The sequence below is a fragment of the Drosophila obscura genome, unplaced genomic scaffold (genome assembly GCF_018151105.1).
Source record: "Drosophila obscura isolate BZ-5 IFL unplaced genomic scaffold, ASM1815110v1 contig_4, whole genome shotgun sequence".
NCBI lineage: Eukaryota > Metazoa > Arthropoda > Insecta > Diptera > Drosophilidae > Drosophila > Drosophila obscura.
Genome location: NW_024542828.1, coordinates 10,297,650 through 10,320,878, shown reverse-complemented (window position 1 = coordinate 10,320,878; position 23,229 = coordinate 10,297,650). Strand labels below are relative to the sequence as shown.

The 23,229-nt window shown below is 44.6% G+C and overlaps 4 protein-coding genes across 4 annotated transcripts in view; 2 read left to right on the top strand and 2 right to left on the bottom strand.

Moving 5' to 3' along the window:
• LOC111070260 (chromatin-remodeling ATPase INO80) overlaps positions 1–20,739 on the top strand; it is a 31,083-nt gene extending 10,344 nt beyond the window's left edge. The window contains exons 9-14 of the mRNA XM_022360681.2: positions 3,209–3,367; positions 3,768–3,870; positions 3,935–4,062; positions 6,100–6,403; positions 18,726–19,016; positions 20,444–20,739. Of these exons, the coding sequence (XP_022216373.2) occupies positions 3,209–3,367; positions 3,768–3,870; positions 3,935–4,062; positions 6,100–6,403; positions 18,726–19,016; positions 20,444–20,676 (1,218 nt within the window). The 3' untranslated portion in view covers positions 20,677–20,739. The remainder of the gene's footprint in view (positions 1–3,208; positions 3,368–3,767; positions 3,871–3,934; positions 4,063–6,099; positions 6,404–18,725; positions 19,017–20,443) is intronic.
• LOC111070262 (putative serine protease K12H4.7) lies at positions 110–1,940 on the bottom strand. Its single transcript, XM_022360683.2, has 6 exons — positions 1,702–1,940; positions 1,447–1,628; positions 916–1,383; positions 679–851; positions 328–618; positions 110–263 (listed from the first exon to the last, which is right to left on the bottom strand). The coding sequence occupies exons 1-6, from the start codon at positions 1,906–1,908 to the stop codon at positions 157–159; spliced, it is 1,428 nt and encodes a 475-aa protein (XP_022216375.2). The 5' UTR covers positions 1,909–1,940; the 3' UTR covers positions 110–156.
• Positions 13,519–14,501, bottom strand: LOC111070264. Its single transcript, XM_022360686.2, has one exon. The coding sequence runs from the start codon at positions 14,391–14,393 to the stop codon at positions 13,596–13,598; it is 798 nt and encodes a 265-aa protein (XP_022216378.1). The 5' UTR covers positions 14,394–14,501; the 3' UTR covers positions 13,519–13,595.
• On the top strand, positions 14,585–15,589 carry LOC111070265. Its single transcript, XM_022360687.2, has one exon. The coding sequence runs from the start codon at positions 14,699–14,701 to the stop codon at positions 15,482–15,484; it is 786 nt and encodes a 261-aa protein (XP_022216379.2). The 5' UTR covers positions 14,585–14,698; the 3' UTR covers positions 15,485–15,589.
• Positions 20,740–23,229: the final 2,490 nt, after the last annotated feature.

The following is a 23,229-nucleotide window of genomic DNA, read 5'->3' as shown; positions in this document are numbered from 1 at the left end:
ATCATTGTCTGATATGCATTATCTATGAGGTTATTCACGCACCCTCATAAATCTAAAACACTCAATGGAATTCCCTATTTTATTTATTTTTATTTATTTATATATTTATATTTATTTATTCAACTTAAATATTCCATGTATATTCTGTTTGATCCATTACTTAATCCATTCCCTGACCAATTCGGCAATGCGTTCCTTGGAGGCTCTCATCTCCGCTGTGTCGCTGTCACTGATCGAATTGAAGTCCTTGCAATGGGCATACTCTGCAATAAAGGCGAAACCATTTATGGTTACACTTCCCAAAAGCTCAAACAGGCCTCTCCTTACCGGGTATAACCGTGGCCTGAGCTGCATCCTGAATGCCCATTGCACGCCATGGATCCAAATGGCCATGGGTCAAGTAGACATTCTCCACGCCGGGTGTCAAGCCGCCAAAGTATTCGTTTGTGGCAGCCACCTGGCTGTCGATGAACTCGTTGCCGTACTGCGATCCATAGATATCCCCGCACATGGTGGTGTACAGAGCCACGGGGAATTTGGTGCCGAAAGGCTGAGCCCTGGAGCCAGAGGTCTGATACCAGCCGTACTCGTTGCAGGTCTGGAAGATCCACTGACGCACTAAGCGCAAGAGCAAGAGCAAGAGATTAGATTTATCCATAGAATGTGACTCTCACTCACTGATATTCCCCGTGTAGCTGGTGTCCAGCAGCACTGACAGAATGGCATCATAGCTCAGGTCATTGCACTTGCCGCCACTCTCCTCAAACACATCCAGCAAGTAGCTGGCGACACCAATTAGATCACTCGAGCCCGACAAAATCTTCTCGCAAACGCTTTCGATCTGACCAGCACTAAAAAGTAGCACAACAAAGTTATAGCTATAAACACGATTCGGAGGATCCATATTTAACCCACTTGTGTGTCTGCACAACGCCTGCAAATATATCCGAAATCTCGCTAAACAATGTCCAAACATCCAGATCGCTATAGACATCAAAGCGTTCGCAGAGTTTCAGCAGAGCCTTGACCTCAGCTCCTCGTTTGGTTGCGAGCATTGTCTCCAGTTCGGCAATGCCACTTTCAATGCGATTATAGCAGGCAGAGCCACCCATCAAAGCGATGGACTGGCCGGTGATTTCCTTGTATTCCACGAAGTTAACCTTGGCAAGCAGCGGCGCACTGGAGGCCCAGCCACCGGCCACTAGATCGGGATGAACCTTCTTGAACCACGTGACCATTGTGGCCGAGTACGAGCCACCCACAATGATGACCTTGGACTGGGACAGACCCGCATGGTTGGCCTTCAGATATCCGATAAAGACAGCCAAATCCTCGATGGCTTGTTTGACATTCAAATATTTTATATTGTCATTGGAGAGATCGCTGAAAAAGCCAAGAAATGGTTGAGAATATGGAATATTTCCAGAGTTTGCAGGCTTCACTCACTCCAAGGGTTTGCTCTGGCCGTAATACCGATGCTCTGTGTAGGCCAACAGAGCATTATGCTCCTTGGCCATGTCGTAGATGTGTCCGCCAGTGATTCTGCCCGCTGAGATCTCCCATTCTCCGCCCAAATAAATGAACAAAGGTCCACCCGATTGATACAGGGCATCATTCAGCATATAGCGCTGCAAAAAAAATACACAAAATTAAGTGTAAAACTCTCGGAATTATGCAAGATCTAATCTCTCTGCGGTATACCATTTGCCAGGTGCGCTGCTCTGCGTCATCAAAGTGATCCAATTGCTGTTCGATCCACAAAGTTTGCACCACATCCGCACGATTCTGATTGGTGGGCAGCGGCGGCTCTCCATGCAGCCTCTTGAAGGTGCTCTCAAAGATACTGGCCTGCGTCTGGCCAAGGGCCAGCGCCAGAGCCACTAAAGTGATACCCAGCCAGAGCTTCATTGTCGACTGTTGAAATGCAACTAATTCCAGTGCTAGAATGTGCTTTAGCTCAAAGCCAAATCTTATCGTTTTGCGGGCAGTTAATTAGGTATTCTTTAAGCCCCTTAAATAATGCTATTGTTAAATGGGCTAGTAGATTGTAGTTAGGCGAAAACTCATGCGGCGTTGCCGCCTTATCGCGAGCGAGTTTCCTCGGAACGAGTGTTGCTTCGATTAACCATCCACTGATTGTTGCTTTCATTCCACTCAATTTGTGGCACTTGAATGGTAATGGCCTCATACGATAAGGGTTATAGTCGCGTTTTGTAGCACCAAACTATTAATTAGTTGATTTTTGATAGCTGTTTACGCGGCGATAATATTGGTGATATTTGCCAGCATTTTATTGCACTTTTTTAATGTAGAAATATGCCCATTGTATGCCTTTAAATCTTTATATATGGCTGGATTCCATGAGGGTGAGGAAAACCACAAACACCATATTTTTTTGACTCAATATAATACAAAGATCTTCCATATAAAATCCGATAAAAATGCAACATAAAATCTAACAAATCAAACAATCCCATTGCCAATAATTTTCTGCACTCTTGAAGCAAATTTATGCAAATATCTTAGAAGCCTTTTGCGATATGCTCCTAATGACAGACTTCCCTTGAAAACTCCTTCATGAAAATCCACATTCAATAGACAAATATCTGGATAAAGAATAGATTTCCATTCAATAGAGAACTTCCTGCCCCTCTTTTATTTTGTGTGCCTGAACACGTGTTCCAAATAACAAGAAAACTACACACATATCTAAGCCCCTAAGGAGTTCGTTTTTTAATTAGACTCATCTTTTGGGCCGGAAATGCCACTCCCCTGAACTCTGAACTGAACTGAACAGAAGAAATTTTGCTGCTGGAACACTTGCACGGCCCGAACACGTACCAAGTGCAGTAGCGCTCGATTGAAGGGTTACGGGGGGATGGAGGAAGGAGGGTTGGTGAATGGTTTTTCCTACTCCAGATAAAAGACGGAAGAGAGGACAGAGGAAACGCGTAGGCATTCGTGACACGACAAAGTGGTTTATGGAACATTCGAAACAATCAAATATGCAGGCAATGGATTCGATTCATTGATCAAAGAAGCAGCGAAGAAGGAAGCATTTGCATACATAATTATTTAAGAGAATTCTGGATAGGAAACCTCTATTACAGAGCTAAGGGAGCTAGCCTTATTTCAAGGCTAAACCCTCAAAGCAACTGCAAATTAAACCTTTATTCTAATATATATATTCCTCCCCTTTATTTTGCAGGTCATCTTCTATGATTCGGACTGGAATCCCACGGTCGATCAACAGGCCATGGATCGTGCACATCGTTTGGGCCAAACCAAACAGGTGACTGTCTACCGACTGATCTGCAAGGGCACCATCGAGGAGCGGATTCTGCAGCGAGCCAGAGAGAAGAGTGAGGTGAGGAAGGAAGACAGAGAGAGAGAGAAAACCGCAAAACTCTCTTGCGTGTGTGTGTGTGTGTTTGCTTTGAGGTTTTCCTTTTTGTATATTGCCGCATATTAGGCACGTGCTTTTGTTGAGGATCGCGGGGCATTGTTGCGCCGAAACACGAGCTCTGGTTGGCCGTTGGTAAACCAACACCGGAAATTAATTATACAATTGGTTAGGCGACATTTTGGTTACGCCTGCGGCGTTCTCTATAAAGTAATCCCCCCTCCCCGCTCACAGCTCTGAGGCATTTCTTGTGCATTTATTGGTTTCAGAAATCCCTTCTTGATTACCATTTAAAAGTACTTTGCGGCGCTATCCCCTCATTTCCTGCCTTGAATAATATATTGCTGTGTGTTTGTGTTTACAGATCCAACGAATGGTCATAAGTGGCGGCAATTTCAAGCCAGACACCCTCAAGCCCAAGGAAGTGGTCTCATTGCTACTGGATGATGAGGAAATTGAATTGAAATGTAAGTTTCGCCAACTAACTAACTAAAATATGCAACTATTTATAGAACTATTTTTTGGTTGCAGATAATCAAGAGGCCAAGCTACAGGAGCCAACATCCACAGCCACAGCGACATCCTCGCCAATTCCTGTGGCAGCAGCGGCAGCATCTGGCCAAAGCCAAAGCGAACGCAAACGACGACATCCCAATAAGGTGAGGGATCTGATTTGCAGCTGGGATCGGATCGTATCCACTTTCATGCATGATCCATGGATTCAGCCTAATGGCTGTTTATTAGACCAAGTTTGCACTTGCTCGCTGCACGACAAGTTTCGCCTGTTCGCCTGTTTGCCGGTCTTCAGTCTCTTCGCTTCCCTAATGAAAGTAAATGATCTTTTGAGTGAGGTTCAAATTGCCACTGCCACTGCCATATACAGACAGAGCGAGAGAGAGGCAGAGAGAGACCGACCTGGGACGCTACGCTGCTTTTGTTTCTGTTCTTGGATATCTATGCAGTGCTGTGCTGTGCTGTGATGGTCATGGTCACGTGATTCATGCAACACAAAGACAATTCAATTTGCTACAAAACTCCAAACTCATCGTCTTGGGCTCTGGTCTTGGTCTGATGCTACTACTTACCAACAGCCTACCAAGCAGCGTGCTTTGAACTTGCAGCGAAGAGTTGCCCGCGTATATTCATTCATCCATCCAAGTGCTGTTCTCTCTCTCTCTCTCTCTCTCTGCCTTCCCTTGCCGCGCTCTCCAAAAAGCAAAACACTTTGCTCTTACCCTACTTGGACTCGCAGTCGCAGTCGGAGACGGAGACTCTCTTTTCAAAAAAAAAAACAGTTTCAAGTGCTTTTTGGGGTGCAGCTACAACTTCAACTCCAACTCCATTTCCAGCTCGGGCTCTGACTCTTCTTTAGATTTTCTGTTGTTGTTTTTGTTGGTTTCGCTAAATGATTTTGTGCGTTCAATGGAACACTGATTATGGTCTGCTGCCTGACGTAGTCGCAGCAGTAGTATTGGTAGTAGTCTCTTCTTTTGGTTCTTCCTTCTATGCCAATGGCCCTGGCTCTTGCTCTGGCACTGGCTCTGGCCCTGGCTCTGTGTGTTAGGTAAGTGCCGGTCCTCTCAAGTTCATATACCACCATCCAGTAAGTAGATACATAATGGCACGCAGCAGTCGTGGCTCTCTTTCTGTACGCCTTTTTTTATCAATTCATTTACGATGTTTAGAAGTTCAAGTATAGAGCAGAGCTTTGCTTTCCTTCGATCACTTGCTGCGGCGTGTGGCAATTCATTTGGAACTGATTTCTGTTCTGTTTGTGTGTCATTATTGAAACGGTTTTAAATTTCTCTTAGATACAGATATAATGGCATATCATTTAAGTGTCAGGAGGGGCGCTATGCCTTGTTGGGTATATTGATGGGGGGAAATTTAAAATGAATTTTTTTTGGGTAAAAGTCTAACCAAATTAAAGTATTTGAAAGTACTTTAAACAGATTTTATTTTGTGTTAATATGGCTAGGAAATGTAACTTATTATTATGGGTTTTTCCATCTAATATTTATGCTTCCATTTTCCATACTTTCAACATTCATTTTGCAACCATTTAATCAGCATTTAATTTCCCATTTAATCAGTGATGAATTTTCAACTAATTTCCTTTAAGCGCTGCCTCTTGCTTCCCCCCATTTAAAGTTCTACTACTGCCTGCCTATAACCATTAATCTTTAAACACTTTAACAAGCCCTTAAGTTCATGTTGGAAAATTGCTACTGTTCTTCTCTGCAGCCCATCAAAATCTGGGCAAAATGTATGCAAAACTCTTTACCCTACTTCCGAAACGAAACAATTTCCTCAAGCATGGCAATTACTAAGAGACAGGCCAGACCCGACCGCCTATTCCACCCTCAAGCAAAAGGGTTTTAGCCATAACTCAAGTCTCTTGGGTTGAATGATTTTTATGCCATATGCAAAAGAAAAGAAAAATTCCATCAACGAGGGGGAAGATAGCAGCAGATACAAGATATCTTTGCATAAATTATAAACGAGAGAGAGAGAGAGAGAGGAGAACCTTTTGGAAGATACGCAGCAGAGGCAGAGTCAGAGGCAGCAGAGGATATCTCACTTCCGTTGTCCATTAAAATGCTAATTGATTTGATTGTTCTGTTTTACATTTTAACATTAAAAAATATAACTTGTTTTGTTTCTTTTAATGATATTTTTGTTGTTTACAACTTTAGGAGGCTAATATGGGCGGCACTACCGTACCGGCGGCCGTAACCCTCAGAGACTTTGACCCCGACGATATTCCCAGCTGCAGTTCGGCGGCCAAAAGGTTGAGGTTGGATCCAGAGGATGAGTACATTGATGTGGGCATTGCCTCGTCCGCCTCCAGCGTGGGCACGGATAGCATTAACCTCAGCCAGGACACCTATGTGCCGGGCGCCACACGAGTCGAGGACAACAATGACTCCGATAACGAGGCTCTGGTGGTCGATGGCGAGAGTCCCACAATGATGCTGATGGGCCAAAATGAATCAATGAGTGAGTACTGAATGTATGTTTTCCTACAAAAATTAAACATGTATCGATAATATATTTTGTGGATTTTCTGTACCTAAATTACACCTTACACCTAACACCTTTACGAGGTGTTAAAAAACATTCTTTAAGCTTTTTTTCAAGCCTTTTATTAGTCAAAAATCGTTTTCCAGCACTGGAATTTATAAGCTAGCTGAACTCTTACGATACTCTACGAATATTCTAGGCATCTCCCTCCTATCCATTAAAGTGAAGCATCACTGCTACTTCTTGTACTCCATTTCCACGCCCTATTTAATCCAGCGCCTTACTCTTCCATGATCGTTTACGAACACTGGAATGCGCAGTTATGCTCACTGCCTACGACACTGTACGTGCCCCATATTCTGTGCACTCCAAATGTAGTTCAAATGTGGGTTGCAAATTCCTCAGAAATAAAAACATCTCGCACAAAACATACACAAAACTGCAAGCCCATTCAAATTCTTTGCAACTGAAGCAGCACAGCGGCGGCGTGTACTATTCCCTCCTCGAAGTTGTACCAATCACTTTTTTTGTATGATTAATAATTCAAATTATTTGGTAATCACCTGCAATACGGAGGCGCAACCGAAAATGTGGTCTACCAACTGTTAAAACTTTTGGCTTAGCGAGAGAGAGAGAGAGACTTGGCTTAGGCTTAGAGCAGCCGGCTGTGTGTGTTTTGGGGCATTGGATTTGGCAAATTGCATGTGGGATGTGCAACGATTGCTGCTGCCAGTCGGTTGGATCGCTCATGCGATTTGCATTTGCAAAGCAAAAAATTATATATATACATATAAGCCAGAGACGGAGGAAGAGCGGGCAAAACTCGCTGAACATTTCGAATTTGTTTAACAATTAACCAATCGAAAGTACAAGACGTTGAAAAGTAGGCAATCCGACCAAAACAACCAACAGAAGACAACAACAACAAAAACAACAAAAAACTGATGTGAAATCGCGACAAGTGCAACCGTCAACAGATCGAATGGTGCAACAGATGCCAGTGTCCAGCATTCAGCATGCAACAATTGGAGTCGCAAGGAGGAGACTTGCTAACAACCAGAGCTGCACTTCGATGGCATCTGTGAGCAGTTGACCAGTTTTCTGGTTGTTTCTTTGGCCAAATTGTGGCACACACACACTGGACACACTCCACTCCAATCGATTCCACTCCACTCACTGATTGGCCTACCATTTGGCTGGATAGCTGGACTTGGACAGCCAGCAAACGCAGCTAATTTTGCCTATGTCCCCGTTTTTCCCCCATCTTGTTACTGTCTGTCGCTTGATAACGTTTTCATTACGACTTGTTGCTGGCTTTTCTTTCTAAAGCATTTTCCACTCCGCCTTCAAGCTGGCAAGGATTTCTCCTCCCCTGCTGCGCGCGTCCACTGCTCCTGTTAAACATTTCCCAGCCTCTTTTCTCGTACGCAATCCAATTTGATGTTGGCCAAAATGTTGATTAAGTTTCATTCGCTTGTCACTCAGCATTTGGTTTTCTTCTCCGTTTTCTGTTGGCATTAAAAGTGTCACACAAACAAAGGCCAAAAAAAGGCAGGAGAAAAATGGGCTACCAAAGAAAGACAAAAACAAACCAAATAGCAGCTCATAAATAATTTTTATATGCACACAGAGGGCTTGGCCAACAGTCTGTCTGTTGCTGCTACGATTTAATTTAATCAATGAGAGCCTCACGTGTTGCGGCCACATAAATCGACAATCCCCCAAGCAGGTTGCTCTGCTTTTGCTTTTGCCTTAGCTTGAGCTTTGATTTTGTCTTGATTTCGTAATGTTAACTGACATTTATTTGCTGTTTACGATTGGAGCTGTACGGCTAAAATGAGAAATTGTCATGAATGCGCCAACAGAGGGGAAGTTTGACAGGGGTAAAGTGTACAAAAATACACCACAGTACAGGGGTACCCCTGGAAGTGAAAAAATATAGATATTTAAATGGAAATGTGTGTTATCTGTCGTGTTAATGGTTGTCCTTCAAGTGATATTTCATATTCGATTGCATTTCCTACTGAATATATATTGATTTAATCTGTATATTTATTTATCGATTTAATATTGATGTTGTTCAAAATATTCCCAAAATTCTGGAATACAATAAAGTAACTTATCTAAAATGTATATTAGAAAAAAAAAAACATGTAGCTGAAAATTTGTGCAATATATTATTTGAAATATTACTATATACATTTCCAGGGAAAGATTTAATGAGCGATCAGCCTTGGGCACTGTCCTGAGAAATATCGCGTCTCCCTAGTTTGATTCGAGCTCCGCCAAAAAGTGAATTTTGCTTTCTTTCTTTTATCAATATTTTCATCAAGCTTTGGCATGGCAATAGCTTCTCTGTTCGCATCTCTTGTAACGACATTCTGTTACAATTCTTTCTCAAATCACATGCCAGACTTCGTCTCCGCTGCTCCACCTTGCAGCACACACACACACACACAGACAGACATTCTCCTTGTAGTCTGGGCTGGGAGCTTAAGCATTTGCCTGATGTTTCACTCAACAGCATTCCAAGACACACACACACAACACAACACAACACTTGATGTTGTTCATAACAAAACAACACAGACCTCATTCCAGGGGGATGCCATGGGGCAGCTAATTTTATGCAGCAGGAGTTGCAGAGTTTTTGCTGCTGCTGCTGCTGCTGCTGGCACATTTCTTCCATCATTCAAATTTCGCAGTGCGTGCGGCAACCCATACCCCATTCCCCTGTACCATTTGGCATTTAATTGTGCTGTGTTGCACAACAGACTCCCGACTTCACTGCCGAGTGAAACAATTTCTTAATTGATGCCAACATTCAAGGAGGTGGGGTTGGGGGGACACGTGCCGCCAAATGTGTGTGCAACTTTCACATGGACAACATAATAAAAGCATAACGAAACGAAACGAAAACCCCTCCTCATAGGTTTTTAAATTAAAGTTTAGTAAATTTCAAAAAGTATATTAAATATTCATTAGCTCACGGGGCTGGGCGGTACGGGGCCACACCCCGATCGTGGATTGTGGATCGCAGATCGTAGATCGTAGATCATGAGATCCTTGTCCACTTTGTCAGCGTTGCTTGTGAGACATGGAGTATAATTAAGCCGAAACACTTGTTAAACAAATGCACACCAAGGAATCTCGCATATAAATCAAAAGATCGCACACACAAAAACACACAAACGAATACGAATAGGAATACGAATAGTGTCTCGTATCTCATAGAATACACGTTAGCCATGAGATACAATTACGCCTGAGTGCTGCTGCTGCTGCTGCTGTTGCTGGCAATCCTAACAGCAAATCAAAACTGCGAACAAAAACTTTGATTGGCCACAAAAATTCACACAGACACAAATAATTACAAAACGCACAACAACAAATGTTATCTCAGAAAATCGAATGCCAATACGAAATACGAAAACAAAGCAACAACAAAAAATGTGCGTTAGAAGTATTCAGAGACATTCGAGAAACCATCGAGCAGCGATGGATTGCATGGGCCAAAGGCTTGCTAATGGCTTTAATGCTGTTAGCCATACTCCGGCTACCACTTTTCGACGCATAAATTTACACCCTATTGGCCCCCATAGCGCCCATAGCGCGTACGTGCCATGGGGCTCTGCGGTTCTGCAGTGTATCGGGCACAGAAAACAGCAAACTCTTTTATAATTAAAGTGGTTTTGACTCAAATTGGTTTTAATCATATTTACAATGAGCAAAACTGAAACAAATCCGCGCCAAGAATTCGCCTTTGAAACGGTTTTGCCTCTCGCATTATTTGAATGCGTAAATTCCTTGATTGGTTCAGACATTTCCTAATAGAGGGGCTGGCTTCTAGGTATTTAAAGTATGATCATTGGTTATTGATATCATTGCATGGACTGTGATTGATGGCAAATCAATGTAAAGTAAGTTTGGTCAAAAATTAAAATGAATCGAATTCCCAAAAGGATTACACGCGTTGTGTACCATTTGGGGCCATTTGGAAACCAGAATGGGAACACATGTTTGAAATTATCTGTTATTCAAAGTAGCAATGAGAATTTTACAACAAAGAAAAGCTACAGATTTGATCGTTTTTAAATGAATATTGCGCTCTTAGCAAACAGGCTAATTTTTGTTGTTTAAAGTATTTAAATATTTATCGAAATATTGATTAAACAGACACCAAAAATAAACTCAAAAATTAAGCTTAATACTCCACTCCATTCACAGTATTTCTTTCTCAATCTCCCGCTCGCATTTAATAGAAAATCTCTATTATTAGATATCTATTATTTCACCAGAAAAAGAACCAACTAAAATAAAAGTAAGGTAACTGGAAGACCTTACTTTTTCTCTCTCCTCTACACACCCCTAATCATCCCAAAAAAACAGAAAAAAACATACTTCATTGCCTTCGTGTTGCCTCAATTTTTAAGACATTCCTTTTTGGGGGGTGTGGCTCCACTAGCAGCAGAAAAGAACCCTCCTTAGAGTATAAGGACAGACCATCTGCCATAGAACGCGGGCTGAGGGGTTTTGTGTGTCATTAACTAAATGTAGCATAAAATTGCCGTCGTTTCCGCATCTGTGGTGTCGATTTCACACATGTTATGGGTACTTTTTGCGGTCACCACAGATTGATGACTCTTTCCCATATTATTTTTGTAGTTTGTAGTTTGTTGTTGTTGCAGTCCTTGTCCTTGGTTTTAGATTAAACAAGTTCCGGGGAGGGACAGGAAGTGTCCAGGGAAAAACTTTCCAAAGGGAAAATGTGCGCGATTGGCTTTGGGATTTAAAATTCTTCAAACATAGAGACACACACAGAGACAGAGAGACAGACAGAGGAGATGGGATGGGGTGGGGGGGGACATTGGCGACAACAAATCATGACAATGGCAGGGTACAAAATGCCGACAACAAATGCTGCCACGATCATGATCATGATCATGATGATGGTGATGATGATGATCCTCATGGCCATGGCGACAACGTCGGCAACATAGCACATCATCAAATGCAACACGCTGCTGCTGCCGATCCGATGATAATGAAGATGGGCGACAAAGCAGCCACAGACCCCAAGAGCTAGCCAAGCCAAGAAGAGTCCGCGAGACAACGTTAGAAAGGTAGAAACCAGCAGCAAACGACAACAACAACCACTGCAACAACGGGTACGAGTCGAGTACGAGGCATACGACAATCACCAGGCCCCAGCTACAAAAAGTGCGATCGATTACAATGCGCACCGAATTTCAATTGGAGACAACAACAACAACAACGATGACGACTCCGACGACTCCTCCGAACGGCAGACTGACTGCTTGCTGCTGCTCCTCCGATAATGGATGGCTGCGGAATACAGTTGCAGACAACAGACTGACTGCGTCGATAGGAATTGGGTTATGACCTCGAATGCGTGTCGCCTGCGGACAATGCCCAGTGGATGCCACTGGCCAGAGGATTGCGCATTGCGCATCGGTTGAAGGTGCAGCCGGATCAGGGGGCGCATGATTGAGCCGTTTGGGGGCCATAGCCATAGCTGGCAACAAAAAGTTGAAAGTTTGATAAATCGAAAAGAAATGTCTAGGCCAACAAAAAAAAAAGGAAAAGCTCAGACAAAGGATTGAGAGGAATTCGCAAAATATGTAAGAAATCAGATGCTCTATGAACTATGTAGCACAAACACCTCCACCTGTGCCATAATGTAAAAATTAGAAGTAAAAAAAAAATCCCAAAAAAAAAATTTCACCTTTAAAAATAACTAAAAAAATTTTTATATTTTGTATTATTAAAAAACTTTTGGCATTTGCCTGCCGCCGAACTTGCCGGGTGTGGTTTGAGCCGCCAGCAGCATGTGGCCGCCGCAGCGACGCAGCAGCTCCAAGGATTGGTGTGCCCGCAATGCCAAGCCGCGGCCCATTTATGTTGATCCCAACCTTCCGGAGCCCACACGCTGGCAAAAGCCGGGGCCCATGAATCTCGAGGATTGGGTGAAGTTCTACAAGTGGTGCCAGGTGAATGCTGTGCCCATAGAGAGGCCGCCCATCGAGACGGTATCCGCGCCACCGCCCCGAGCTGCCGGGCGCTTTCCTAGTGTGCCGAAGGATGCCAGTTCGGGTGTGGACTGGGCACGGTGCGAATCGGGAGGTGCCAATCAGAAGAAAAGCGACGATCTCTTTTGTCGGCTGAGCAGGCCGCGCAGGCCACGGACCAAGTACCAGGCGCCGCCGCAGGAGGTGTTTGCCTACCGCCCACGACTCGCCTATCAGCCCAAGCCGGAGCCAGAGCCGGGCCGACCGGCGGACAAGATAAAGGTGCCCTGCTGCTTCCAGCACGAGGATGTGGAGGCCGAGTTCTGGGCCACCGTGCGTTTTCCCGTGTCGAAGAGCGCCTGCACCACGATGCCATCGCAAAAGGACTGTGAACTCTCCAGACCCAAGAAGATGCCGCCCAAACCCCACTGTCCACTGCCGCCGGAAGTGTTGGATCTACCGCCCAAGCGTAAGAAAATGAATGGCCGCCAGTGGCGGGCCCATCTGCAGCGCCTGAAATTCTTGGCCCAGCCAAGTGAGCGAAGGCTGGCGGAACTACCATGCTTCTGTGGTCGGTGGTAGCCGAAGACAACTCAAGGATCGGGCTATAATTGAAAAGCAGCCTTTGAAGGAGCTAGAGCGTCAGCATCAGCATTAATCCATAGAGCATTCAACTGGAGCTGCGCAAATCTATGCTTCCTTCGGTTGATTGCACTATGGCTTAGTGGCGGATTGATTGGGTTCCTTCTATAAAATTTGCAGTGCCTGAAAATTATATTATATGTTGTTCAAAAAAGAAACTATGGGTGAGGGTCTTGGTTGTGGATAAGGGAAAGCAAATAATGCTCAGATCTGTAGAGGAGGAGGATATATTGTATTTCTAGGGTTTGAATAACCTTTGAACACTTTGGAAGTAAATCAAAAAACCCTCGGTAATTCTCAGGATATTGAAGGCGCTTCTCGTAGTCTCTATAAACATAGGAAAATTAATTTAAAATCTATGTAAAGCTGCAGCACTCTCCGTAGACCCCACCACTTAAAAACCTTTTCTTAAATATCAATCACACTTCAAATTTTAATCCAATCCGAACTAAAGAAATGACACGACCCAAATGGGAGGTACAGACATGTACTACTTCTCAAATATAAAAGTACTGGTAGTGCCCCCTGTGTGTGGGTTTGGACAGATATATCAGGCGTATCTGGTGGAGGCGCCAGCCCTGTGCCGTGAACTTTTTGCGCTTCGGTGGTGGCACGTCCAGCGGATCGAGTGTGCGCGGTGGAATGGGGCAATGTGGGTGGATGGGCAGGGTGCGCGGCTTGGCCAGATTGATGATGCGCGGTGTGGCAATGCCCCGAAGGGCTTCCTTGCGAATGGGGAAGCGCAGCTGGGACCAGAAGCTGGCCTCGACTTCGTCGTGGACGAAGCAGCAGGGCACGTAGGGAGGCTGGAAGGGACGTCCCTTGTCCCGATGGGGCGGCTGTCCCAAAACGATGACAGGGGAATAGGTCGGCTCGTCATCGTGGAACTGGTGCTTCTTGTTAACAATGCGTGGCTTTGCCAGTTCCTCGAGCTTGTCGGCCTGATCGTAATCGTCCGGACTCTCTGCGGCCCTGCCGCTTGGTTGAAACAACTCCTGCTCCTTGAACTTGCGCTCCTGTGGCGTGGCTCGCGTCTCTGCCCAACGGAAGAACTTCTTCCAGTCCTTCTTCTTCATGGGCCCCTTCTTCTGCCACTTGGTCGGCTCGCGCTCCTCCTTGTGCCGCTTGCGCACCAGCGGCTTGGAGTTCCTCTCCACCCATTCCACCCACGAGGGCGCCGGCTTCTCCGTGATGTTTTCCGCGGACAACGTTACCACAGGCGCGGCGGGTCCATCGCCCACGTTCAGGTTTGTTCTACTGCCCATGGCTTCATTGGTTTCTCTTCGCTTCTTCATTGTTTGGCGCTGTCAAAAAGTGTCCTTTTTACTGGGAATTTGCAATTAATTTAAATTTTTTTTTTAGCGAGTTTAAAATGTCAGCAAATTGACAGGAAAATCCCTGCTGCTTCGACAGTTGTGGATGCCCTCAAGTAGGCCCTTCTAGCCCAAGAAAAACTTAAGTTTTACGAAAATCCAGTACAGAATCAATTGAGTTTTACCCTCCGCCGAAACTACAACAAAAAATATTCTTTGAAAAATTTCTAAAAAATTTTAAGTGGCGAAATTTTAAGTGAAAGAACTTTTAGAAAACACTTTTTGAGATGAGTCAAGAGGACTTTAGGCTGCCGCAGGTGCCCGGTGGCAAGGGCGATTCCGGCTCGCCGGGGGACAAGGTTCAGCCCTCGTGGTTGGCCTGGGTGGAGCGCAATGCCAAGCCGCGGGTGAGGGTACGTCCCAAGGTGGAGCGAAAATTGACGGTCTGGCAGAAGGCTGGACCCATGAAGAAGAAGGACTGGAAGAAGTTCTACGCGTGGGCTGCCGTCAAAGCCATGCCCAAGGAGCTGCCGGAGGCGCCACCGCAGGAAATTCCCTGCGAGGCTGACTATCTGCCATGCGGCAAGCCGAGGGTGGCCGACGAGGACGACCTGGACATGGTGGAGAAGATGGAGAAGCTGTCCGTACCGCTGAAGCGCAGGCAGCGCGAGAAGCACCAGCACGTCCATCCGATAAACGCCTACAACCCGATGATTGTGTGGGGCCAGCAGCCGCAGCCCGACAAGGGTCGTCCCTTCGATCCGCCCCACGTGCCCTGCTGCTTCCCCAACTCCGACATCGAGGATGAGTTCTGGGCCACGTTGCGTTTCCCCGTCCGACAGCAGGCCCTCAAGGGCAGTGCAACGGCGCGCATTATCAGCCTGGCCAGGCCGAAGGTTATGCCACCATGGCCACCACACTGCCCCATTCCGCCGCGCACCCTGGACCCGCTGGATGAGCGACCGCCAAAGCGCAAGAAGTTCACGGCCCAAGGCTGGCGCATGCACCAGATACGTCTGCTCTATCTGTCCAAGCCGGTGTCACGTCGTGAATTTGAATACTTCTACATGTGAACCCCTTTCGATCATTGAAGTTTCAGACCAAAATTTATGTTCCACATTTCATACTCATTTTTCGTAAAACTATATCTGGTCTGAGGGTGGAAATTGCAAGGCAGTCAGACATTCATTTTTTTAAAAAAAGAGCTAAAAATAAAAACTACCGTACGTATAGGTCCGAAATCAGTGTTCAAGATTATTCCCCAAGATCAAGGGTCACATCAGTCACATAACTTTTTTGCTAAATATTTTTCCAAAGTATTTGCTGAATCTGTAACTATTTTTTCCTCTCTTATCCAACTATTTTCTACACAAGATTCGGCAATACAAAACAATACCATTCGTATGGCATTTTCTGTCTCTCTCTTCAAAATGATTTGCAGACTGGCAATAAACCCCGAAACAAATCCCTTAAAAAATTAACAATTTCACACACAGATAAGAATTGCAATTTATTTGACTTTTTATGGGCTTACAGTAGCGACAGCCCAGAGATGTAATCTAAGCCTGAAAATCTGCAAAGGTAAACGACAAGCGGCAGAGAGTCACAGTCTCAGCCACAGACAGGGAAGAACCCAAGAAGAGGCCCCAGCCCAGCCCAGCACAGACCAGCCCAATGAGAGCCACTTAGTCATGGGCAGGCGCATTACAGTCAAAGGTGAGACTGTTGGCAATGGCAAAGGCCCCTGGCTGTCCAAGATGAGATTGGCCCTGTCCCCTGTCCCTTGGCCTGGCCAATGGCCATACATATCTTCGTCGTTGCATTTATCAGGCGTAACAAACATGCGTCACATTGAGCACCAAAGAGCCCCGAAGAATCCCAAAGAGGCAGATTGCAGACTCTAGGATCAAGGTTCACAAACGATCATCAGTCAAATCAATTAGATAATTGAATGAATGATTTGTAAAATCCGATTATGTTCGCCAGATTTGCTCTTCTCTTTTTCTTTACTACCATTCTCTGCTGTTTCTTTTCTTTTTTTCTTTACTGTTTTTTTAGTTTAACTTTTTTTTGTTTGCTGCAGTTTTTTCTGTGTATTTCTGTTGCTGTTCGTGCCAATTGGTAATCCATGGAGAGGGCCCCAAAATGGAACTGCTGTAACACTCGTGGCAGGCGGCAGCAACAATCCAAACAAAAGCGAAAATATTTATTACAATCATAAATACAACTACAACAACTAGAGCGGTGGCAAAAGGAAATGGAAATGACTATTATTGATAGTATTTATGGGGTGGAAAGCAAAGGGTTTTTTTGGGCGAAAGATTCTGTTCTTTTTGGGCAGAGTCCTTGCGACTTTTTGATAGCGGAACAGAAGCTATAAAAAGTATCCTAGTTTAAATAAAAAAAGGGTCCGGAAAATCGACTACAGCCATTTCTTTTGTGTGGATTTTTGGATGATCATCATTGGACAACCTTTGTTATGTTTCGCAAATTTTCTAAGATTTTTATTAGTAATCGATTTAAATTTAAAATTAATTTTGGTGGTGTGACAGTGCCAATACCTATCCCTAAACCCTTAAACAATATATCACACTCAACATTTCCATTGTCCCTAAACTCGGCTCCGTCCTGCCCCCTCCCGCGATGACAGCTGAATTATGCTAAAAAGCGAAACTTTTGCTGTTTTTTTTGTTTGTTTCTTTCCGTTGCTGTTTCGATGTCTTGCTGCAATGCCGCGACGTTTGACCGAAATACATGTCAAAACAAGGTTCCAAAAAAAATAAAAGGAAACAATATTTATATATATAAAAAAAAAAGAAGGAAAACCTCTTTTGGGCCTTGGATTGAATATTATTGATAAAACTTATGGGCCCGCCTGAATACTGAATGCCTGAACTTTGCTACAGTTCAATAATTTGTTGCATTGCATTCTGTTGGTTCCTGTTCCTGTTCTCGTTTTTGTTTTGCTTTGTTTGATGTAACAGTAAAAGTAAACCCTATCATTAAATGTGGCCTAACAGCTAAAAGACCTGTCCCTGTCCCTGCCTCTGCCTCTGCATCTCTTTCTAGCCAACAAATGTTGAGGTATGGCTTGTAGACAATTCCTCTGGCGACTGTCGTACGATCATGACGATGATGATGATGATGATGATCGACTCCACTGACGAGACAATGTCGATCATGATATGGGATCAGCTAGAAGATGATGATGATGCTGCTGCTGCTGACTGGATGGATGCACTTGTGTATTGCATACCAAAATAGCAAAGCGCCAGGCAATGTCGCCAAGAACTCAGACCCAGACCCAGAACAGAACACAACAATCCCCCCCTCAACCCCTTCCATTGCCCACCAACAACCAGTTGTCTCTTGTGTGTTGTTTCTGTGTCTCTGTTGTCGTCTGCCTGCTGATTGCAACTTTTGTTGCCAATGAATGCTGCTGCCTCTTGTCGTCGTCGTCGTCGTCTGTTTTATTTATGCGATTTACAGTTAGGGTACCAACCTAGGACCCAGAGCCCCGTACTAGAGCCGCAGAATTGGCGAATTAAAATATGCAAAAAGTCTCTCTGCCGCCCCTCCCGCCCATCCACGACTAAAGTTGAACTAGTTGCTGGCTGGCTGGTCTCTGGGGCATCAAATGCCACACGTTAGTGGGAGAATATATGGTCATGGCATAGATAAAGTTGTCCGCATAGAGGATGCTCGTTGTGAGTGGGTGCTGGCTGCCTAAGGGGTTGCTTATCGCTCAGATATCTGCTCCAAAAAAACTATAGGTGGCAACAAATGATCGATGTGTAACACGATAGCTGATGAAAGGATCAATGAGAAATCAATTAGTTGACGCAAAGACTCAAAAGACTTTCATTTAAGTGAAGATTTTTCGTGGTTCTTTTTTATCAGCAAATTAAATTAAATTAATTTTTGTATGCCTTAACGTATCGATGCTATATATTATAATAAATTAAATTTCATATTTAATACTCTCTGCCCCATGTATATTTATTGCTATTTCTATGGCTATAACCCTGCTGATATGCCTAGCTAATCTTAGCCACCAATAAATATATCAACGTACATGCATCGATCCTCATCAAGCATCAGGCTACCCAAAAAACAAAAAATTAATTACAGTCCCCATTTAATGACCATAAAATTGTGGAAAATGTAACAAAATTCGTATCTATTTTGTATATTTATTTTTGTTCTTCGATATGCTCGCCAGCTGTGTTTTTTTTTAGGGCCCAACCTCCTTCAACCTCCTAACCGCAATTAATCAATAATGAGACGAACATAAATTTTTTGTTGTATTCGCAGGCTTCCTCAGCGACATGAGCAGCGTTTCGCCGATGCGACGGCGACACCACCCGCGCGGCACCAAGCGCGGTCGACCACGTGGCAGCTCAAGACGCGGCGGCGGACATGGGTCGCTGCAGCGCGTGCTGACGCCAACGCATTCGCCGGGGCAGGGGCAGCAGCAGTCCGGCGCCGCAGCAGGAGGAGGATCAGCAGGGGAAGCGGGCTCTGGAACGTCTTCGCCCCTGCCACAGCTACAGCAGGAAGTAAGCGGCGGTGGCGAGTATGCGCCCGTGCCGCTCAACGAAGAAGGTAAGAAAACACTGAGAGAAAACAAAGAAACAAGGCAGATATGTTGATGGAAGTTATGTAAATTAATAGCGAAAAGAGAACCACTAAAGGAGCAGCTTGAATCGATCATTTGATTGCAGATTTGTGATGGAAAGATTGAAGTATTTTCGGCACCCTCTTTCCCATTTAGTACCCTTCTCTCTGTCACTGCAATGTGCTGCCTTACCGGCTCTCCTTCAAGTGGCAGCGGCACTTTCCTTCCCCCCTTAACACACTCGATTGAGTGTCACTTGTCACTAAGTAATCGCTTGTCATAATCACGTTTATCGGCTGCCTTTTTCCGGGGCACTCGTACTCGTATTTTTTTGGGCAACATTATCTCCACTTTTCTTTTGTGGTTGATCTGCCTGCCGTTTGTTGTTCCCCCTTTTTCTTGGCATCGATTACAGCCCGCAGGAATAATTCCATGCCACTTTTGTGGTACGTGACAATTTTAACGCACTCCCGAAATGGATTAAATTCAACCACTCACTCCCCTTTTCCGCCCAACCCTCTCATTGAAATTAAACAAATATCCGATACAACTTTCTGGCATATTCTTCCCCCATTTTGTGCGCCTGCAAGTCAAGGCAAATATTTGCTCAAAGATTTACATCTGGCTGCATTATCTTTGGCTTTTCATTGGGGAGATCTTTCCCCTTTTCTTCGAGGGGATCCCTCTTTCTGGGGACATCTTTGCTTTGGTTTGTGCATAAAATTGATAGATACATATGCCACTTAATGCCACTTAATGCCACTCGTAGCACACGTGGCACGTTGCACGTTGCACAGATTGTTGCCACTTTTGATTCATAATTTTCTGTACAAGTAATTTTCCCCAGCTGTCCAGAATTTAAAGTCAAACAAATGGCATTTAAACAGAGGCGTAAATATGGCAAAAATGTTGCCATTTTCAGGGGCGGGGGGATTTTCAGTCGTACGACAAATGATAATTGCATAAATCCGCTTAAATGACGCAGACAGTACAGACGATGCACCAGGGGGGGAATGGTGGACGAGGGAGTACACGTGACAGGAACAACATTTGTAGCATGTTGGGCCCGAAAATGGAGACATAATCGCACTGGCAAATACGCAACGTTGCATAAATTTCCATGCAACATACATGGAGCCGAGGGTGCCAGCCGAGGGTTGCACAATTATAAAAACCACAATTGCATGCAAGGATTTGCAGTGGATGCAACGTGGATGTCGTACGTGCAGCAACAAATGCCCATGGAATTAGTGGAAATATGCCACTGATCCTTTGTGCAAGCTAATGGATGTCCTGGCAGGCACTGCCAGACTGCCGGACTGCCAGCCAATGTACATGCCAGACAGATTTTAGCTTTGATAATTCTTTAAATCAAAATAACTCATGTGTATTATGCATCTCTTCTGACCAACAGATCTCCCAACCCCCACCATGCAATCCGTATCACCCACGGGCACCGTAAAGCGCGGACCAGGACGACCCCGCTCCAAGACACCGGCACCCATCAGTCGCGGGACACGCGGTGCACCACGCGCCCGCCGCCCCATGGGCCCGCTGCTGGTGCCACTGGGCCGCAGTCCTGAGGGACAACTCCCAGCCGAGACTGTCACACAAGCAACGGCCAAGCCACCCGGAAATATTGGCTGATAAAAAAATACAATTAAATACAAATAAATCAACAATCGTTGGGCATTGCAAAATAAAATAAAAGAAAAACTTTTTATTTAAATACTGTGTCATCGATACTTTGAGGTCTGAAAGATGAAAGCCACCGTGGCGATTAATCCCAGTTTGGTGTTTAGATCAATGCCGGCGGGAAACTTTAATTGCGCATGTCTGGCAACTGATTTCAAAGAATGAAGCAGGACACTAGGATCCATTTTACCGATTATTGTTTCGCCATCAGGTGCATAAATTGTGCAGCCTGTGGTGAAATCCGAGTCATGAATTTTGTAAACTACACTGCCATTTGGTTTTTTGTACTCAAATTGGCTTTGGCGATACACCCGCTCATGCTCGACCGTTGCTATGGGCTTTCTTTTCGCATCGAATATGTCAATCCAATTGATTACATAATTTTCACCCGGCTCGATTAGCAGGATGAGATTATCTCGGAAATCGTACAGATTGCCCACGATCTGGCCACGATATTGCCAAAAATAATCAATTAACCAGTCCATGCGTGTCACCGTTCTATAGCCGAAATAAAACAATTCCTTTCCCTGCAAATCCACAACGATGTGTGCCTTGCGGTTTCTGTGCCTGAATTGCACGGCTGCCAATGAGTCCAACTCCTCCATTGTGCTTCTTCAGGTTAGCCCAAGACACCATCAGAATTTATTTTTATTTTAACATTTTTGTAATGTGTTTTTTACTGAACAAAACGAAACACAGAATGACTGCTTTGTCGTAGCACTTCCCCTTTCCCCATGCAACGCTTTGTTAATTAGCAGGCAGCACAAGCATTTTGATTACATTCGCAATCATAAATTAATAAACTTGTAAAACTGTTAAAGCGTTTCCGTTGACACTTGTCCGCATTAGACAAGACCAGACCCCGGGGGACATATTCACGCATCAGCCGTTGAAATAATTGAGGAGTCAGTGAGCGCTGGAAACAAAGGCCCTCCCCAAATTAGATGTGTAATAAAAATCATTCGAAAACAAATTTCAGTGGTAATCAACACCGAAGATGGCACCACATTAAGCCACACAACGAAATTAAATATAAAAAAAAAAAACACAAACAGAAACGCAGCCAAATAAAACTTGTAATTAAATTAAGGAAAAACTAGAAAAAAGACGGTGAGAAAAGGCCACAAACCTTTTGGCAATTAGTTACGGAGCATGATTCCCCTACATACACATACACAAAAATTCATGTATTCTGCAGATTATTATAATTTTGTGAGAGTAGCAGTGTAGCAGCCTTGTACGCGTATATATTAAAATAGGACACGCTTCTGTGGCAAAACAATAACTCAAAAATCACAGAAATCAATACAAATATAGTCGATAAAACCCGTTGGGCAGGAATTGTAGGCAATGCTCTGCAATGAGAGTGAAGCATAGGGGATAAATTGGGAGTTTTGGAAAGGTATGTAGTTCCAGCTGAAAGTGCAGTTTTAATGTTTCAATATATGCAATAATAATGGGAAAAAGACTAGACTTTATATTCTATGGAAACTTCTACAATTCGTCCTTCAATCTACAAACTACTCTACCATACATCACTCCCAATGCTCGGTAAGAGCATACAAATATCACTGAATCCATTGCCTATTCCCCTCACTACTGTGATTTCCAGTACCAGTTGGCATTGACTGCCTCTGGCATCCTCTGACTTTTCAATATGACAATTCTTAATATTCCAGCAGGCAACTCGTTTTCCTTTCTGCAGTCTCTCCTCATGGCTGTGGCTGTGGATCTCCTTCACTGGTTCGTCGTCGTCGTCGTTGTCGTCTTCGGCCAAATGGCGACATTGGGGAAGGCTGTCATAAGGCTGCACGTTTTGCGCCACAGTTGGGGAATCCGAGAAATGCTAAAAGTGTGCATTTATGCCGGAGTGGCATCTGCGGCGGCGGCAGCGCCGGCAATGCGTCGGGCTGCCCCAAGTAGTAGCAAGTTGTCGTTGCCCCTGTGCCTGCCTCTGCCAAGGCCCCAGTGGCTGACAGTAAAGGGGGTTGAGCAGTTCGTTTATTAATTAGCAGCCAGCCCGAACTCCAGGGGCAGCAGACAGACAGTGCTAGTATTTCTGATACCCTAGAAGCGAGTGTGCTCTTTCCATAGCAATAGTTGTGGGAATGCTTCAGCGTCTGACCAAATCTTAATAGAAATAAATATTTGTTCCCTAGAAACAATCAATTCATAAAGAGCATCCCAAAATCGACCACTGATGGTTCTTCCTTTATCGTTTTTTTCTCAATTAAAAATCACAAACAGCATTTCAATTGATGTCTGTCGTCTGCTGTTTTGTGGTCGTTGCAGGAAAAGAAAATTGTTGAAAAGCCGCCAGCCAGCAGGTTGGTCTGCCTGCCTGCCTGCCTGCCACATTGGCGACAGTTGTTAACTGGTTCGTCTCTCGCTCTCTGGCTGTGGCTGTGATCCTGGCTCCCGACCAAGCGGAAGGTGTGGCTTCAAAGTGGGAGGAAATGGAACGCCAAGCAAGGATTAAAGAGCAGCAGCAGCAACAGCAGCAGC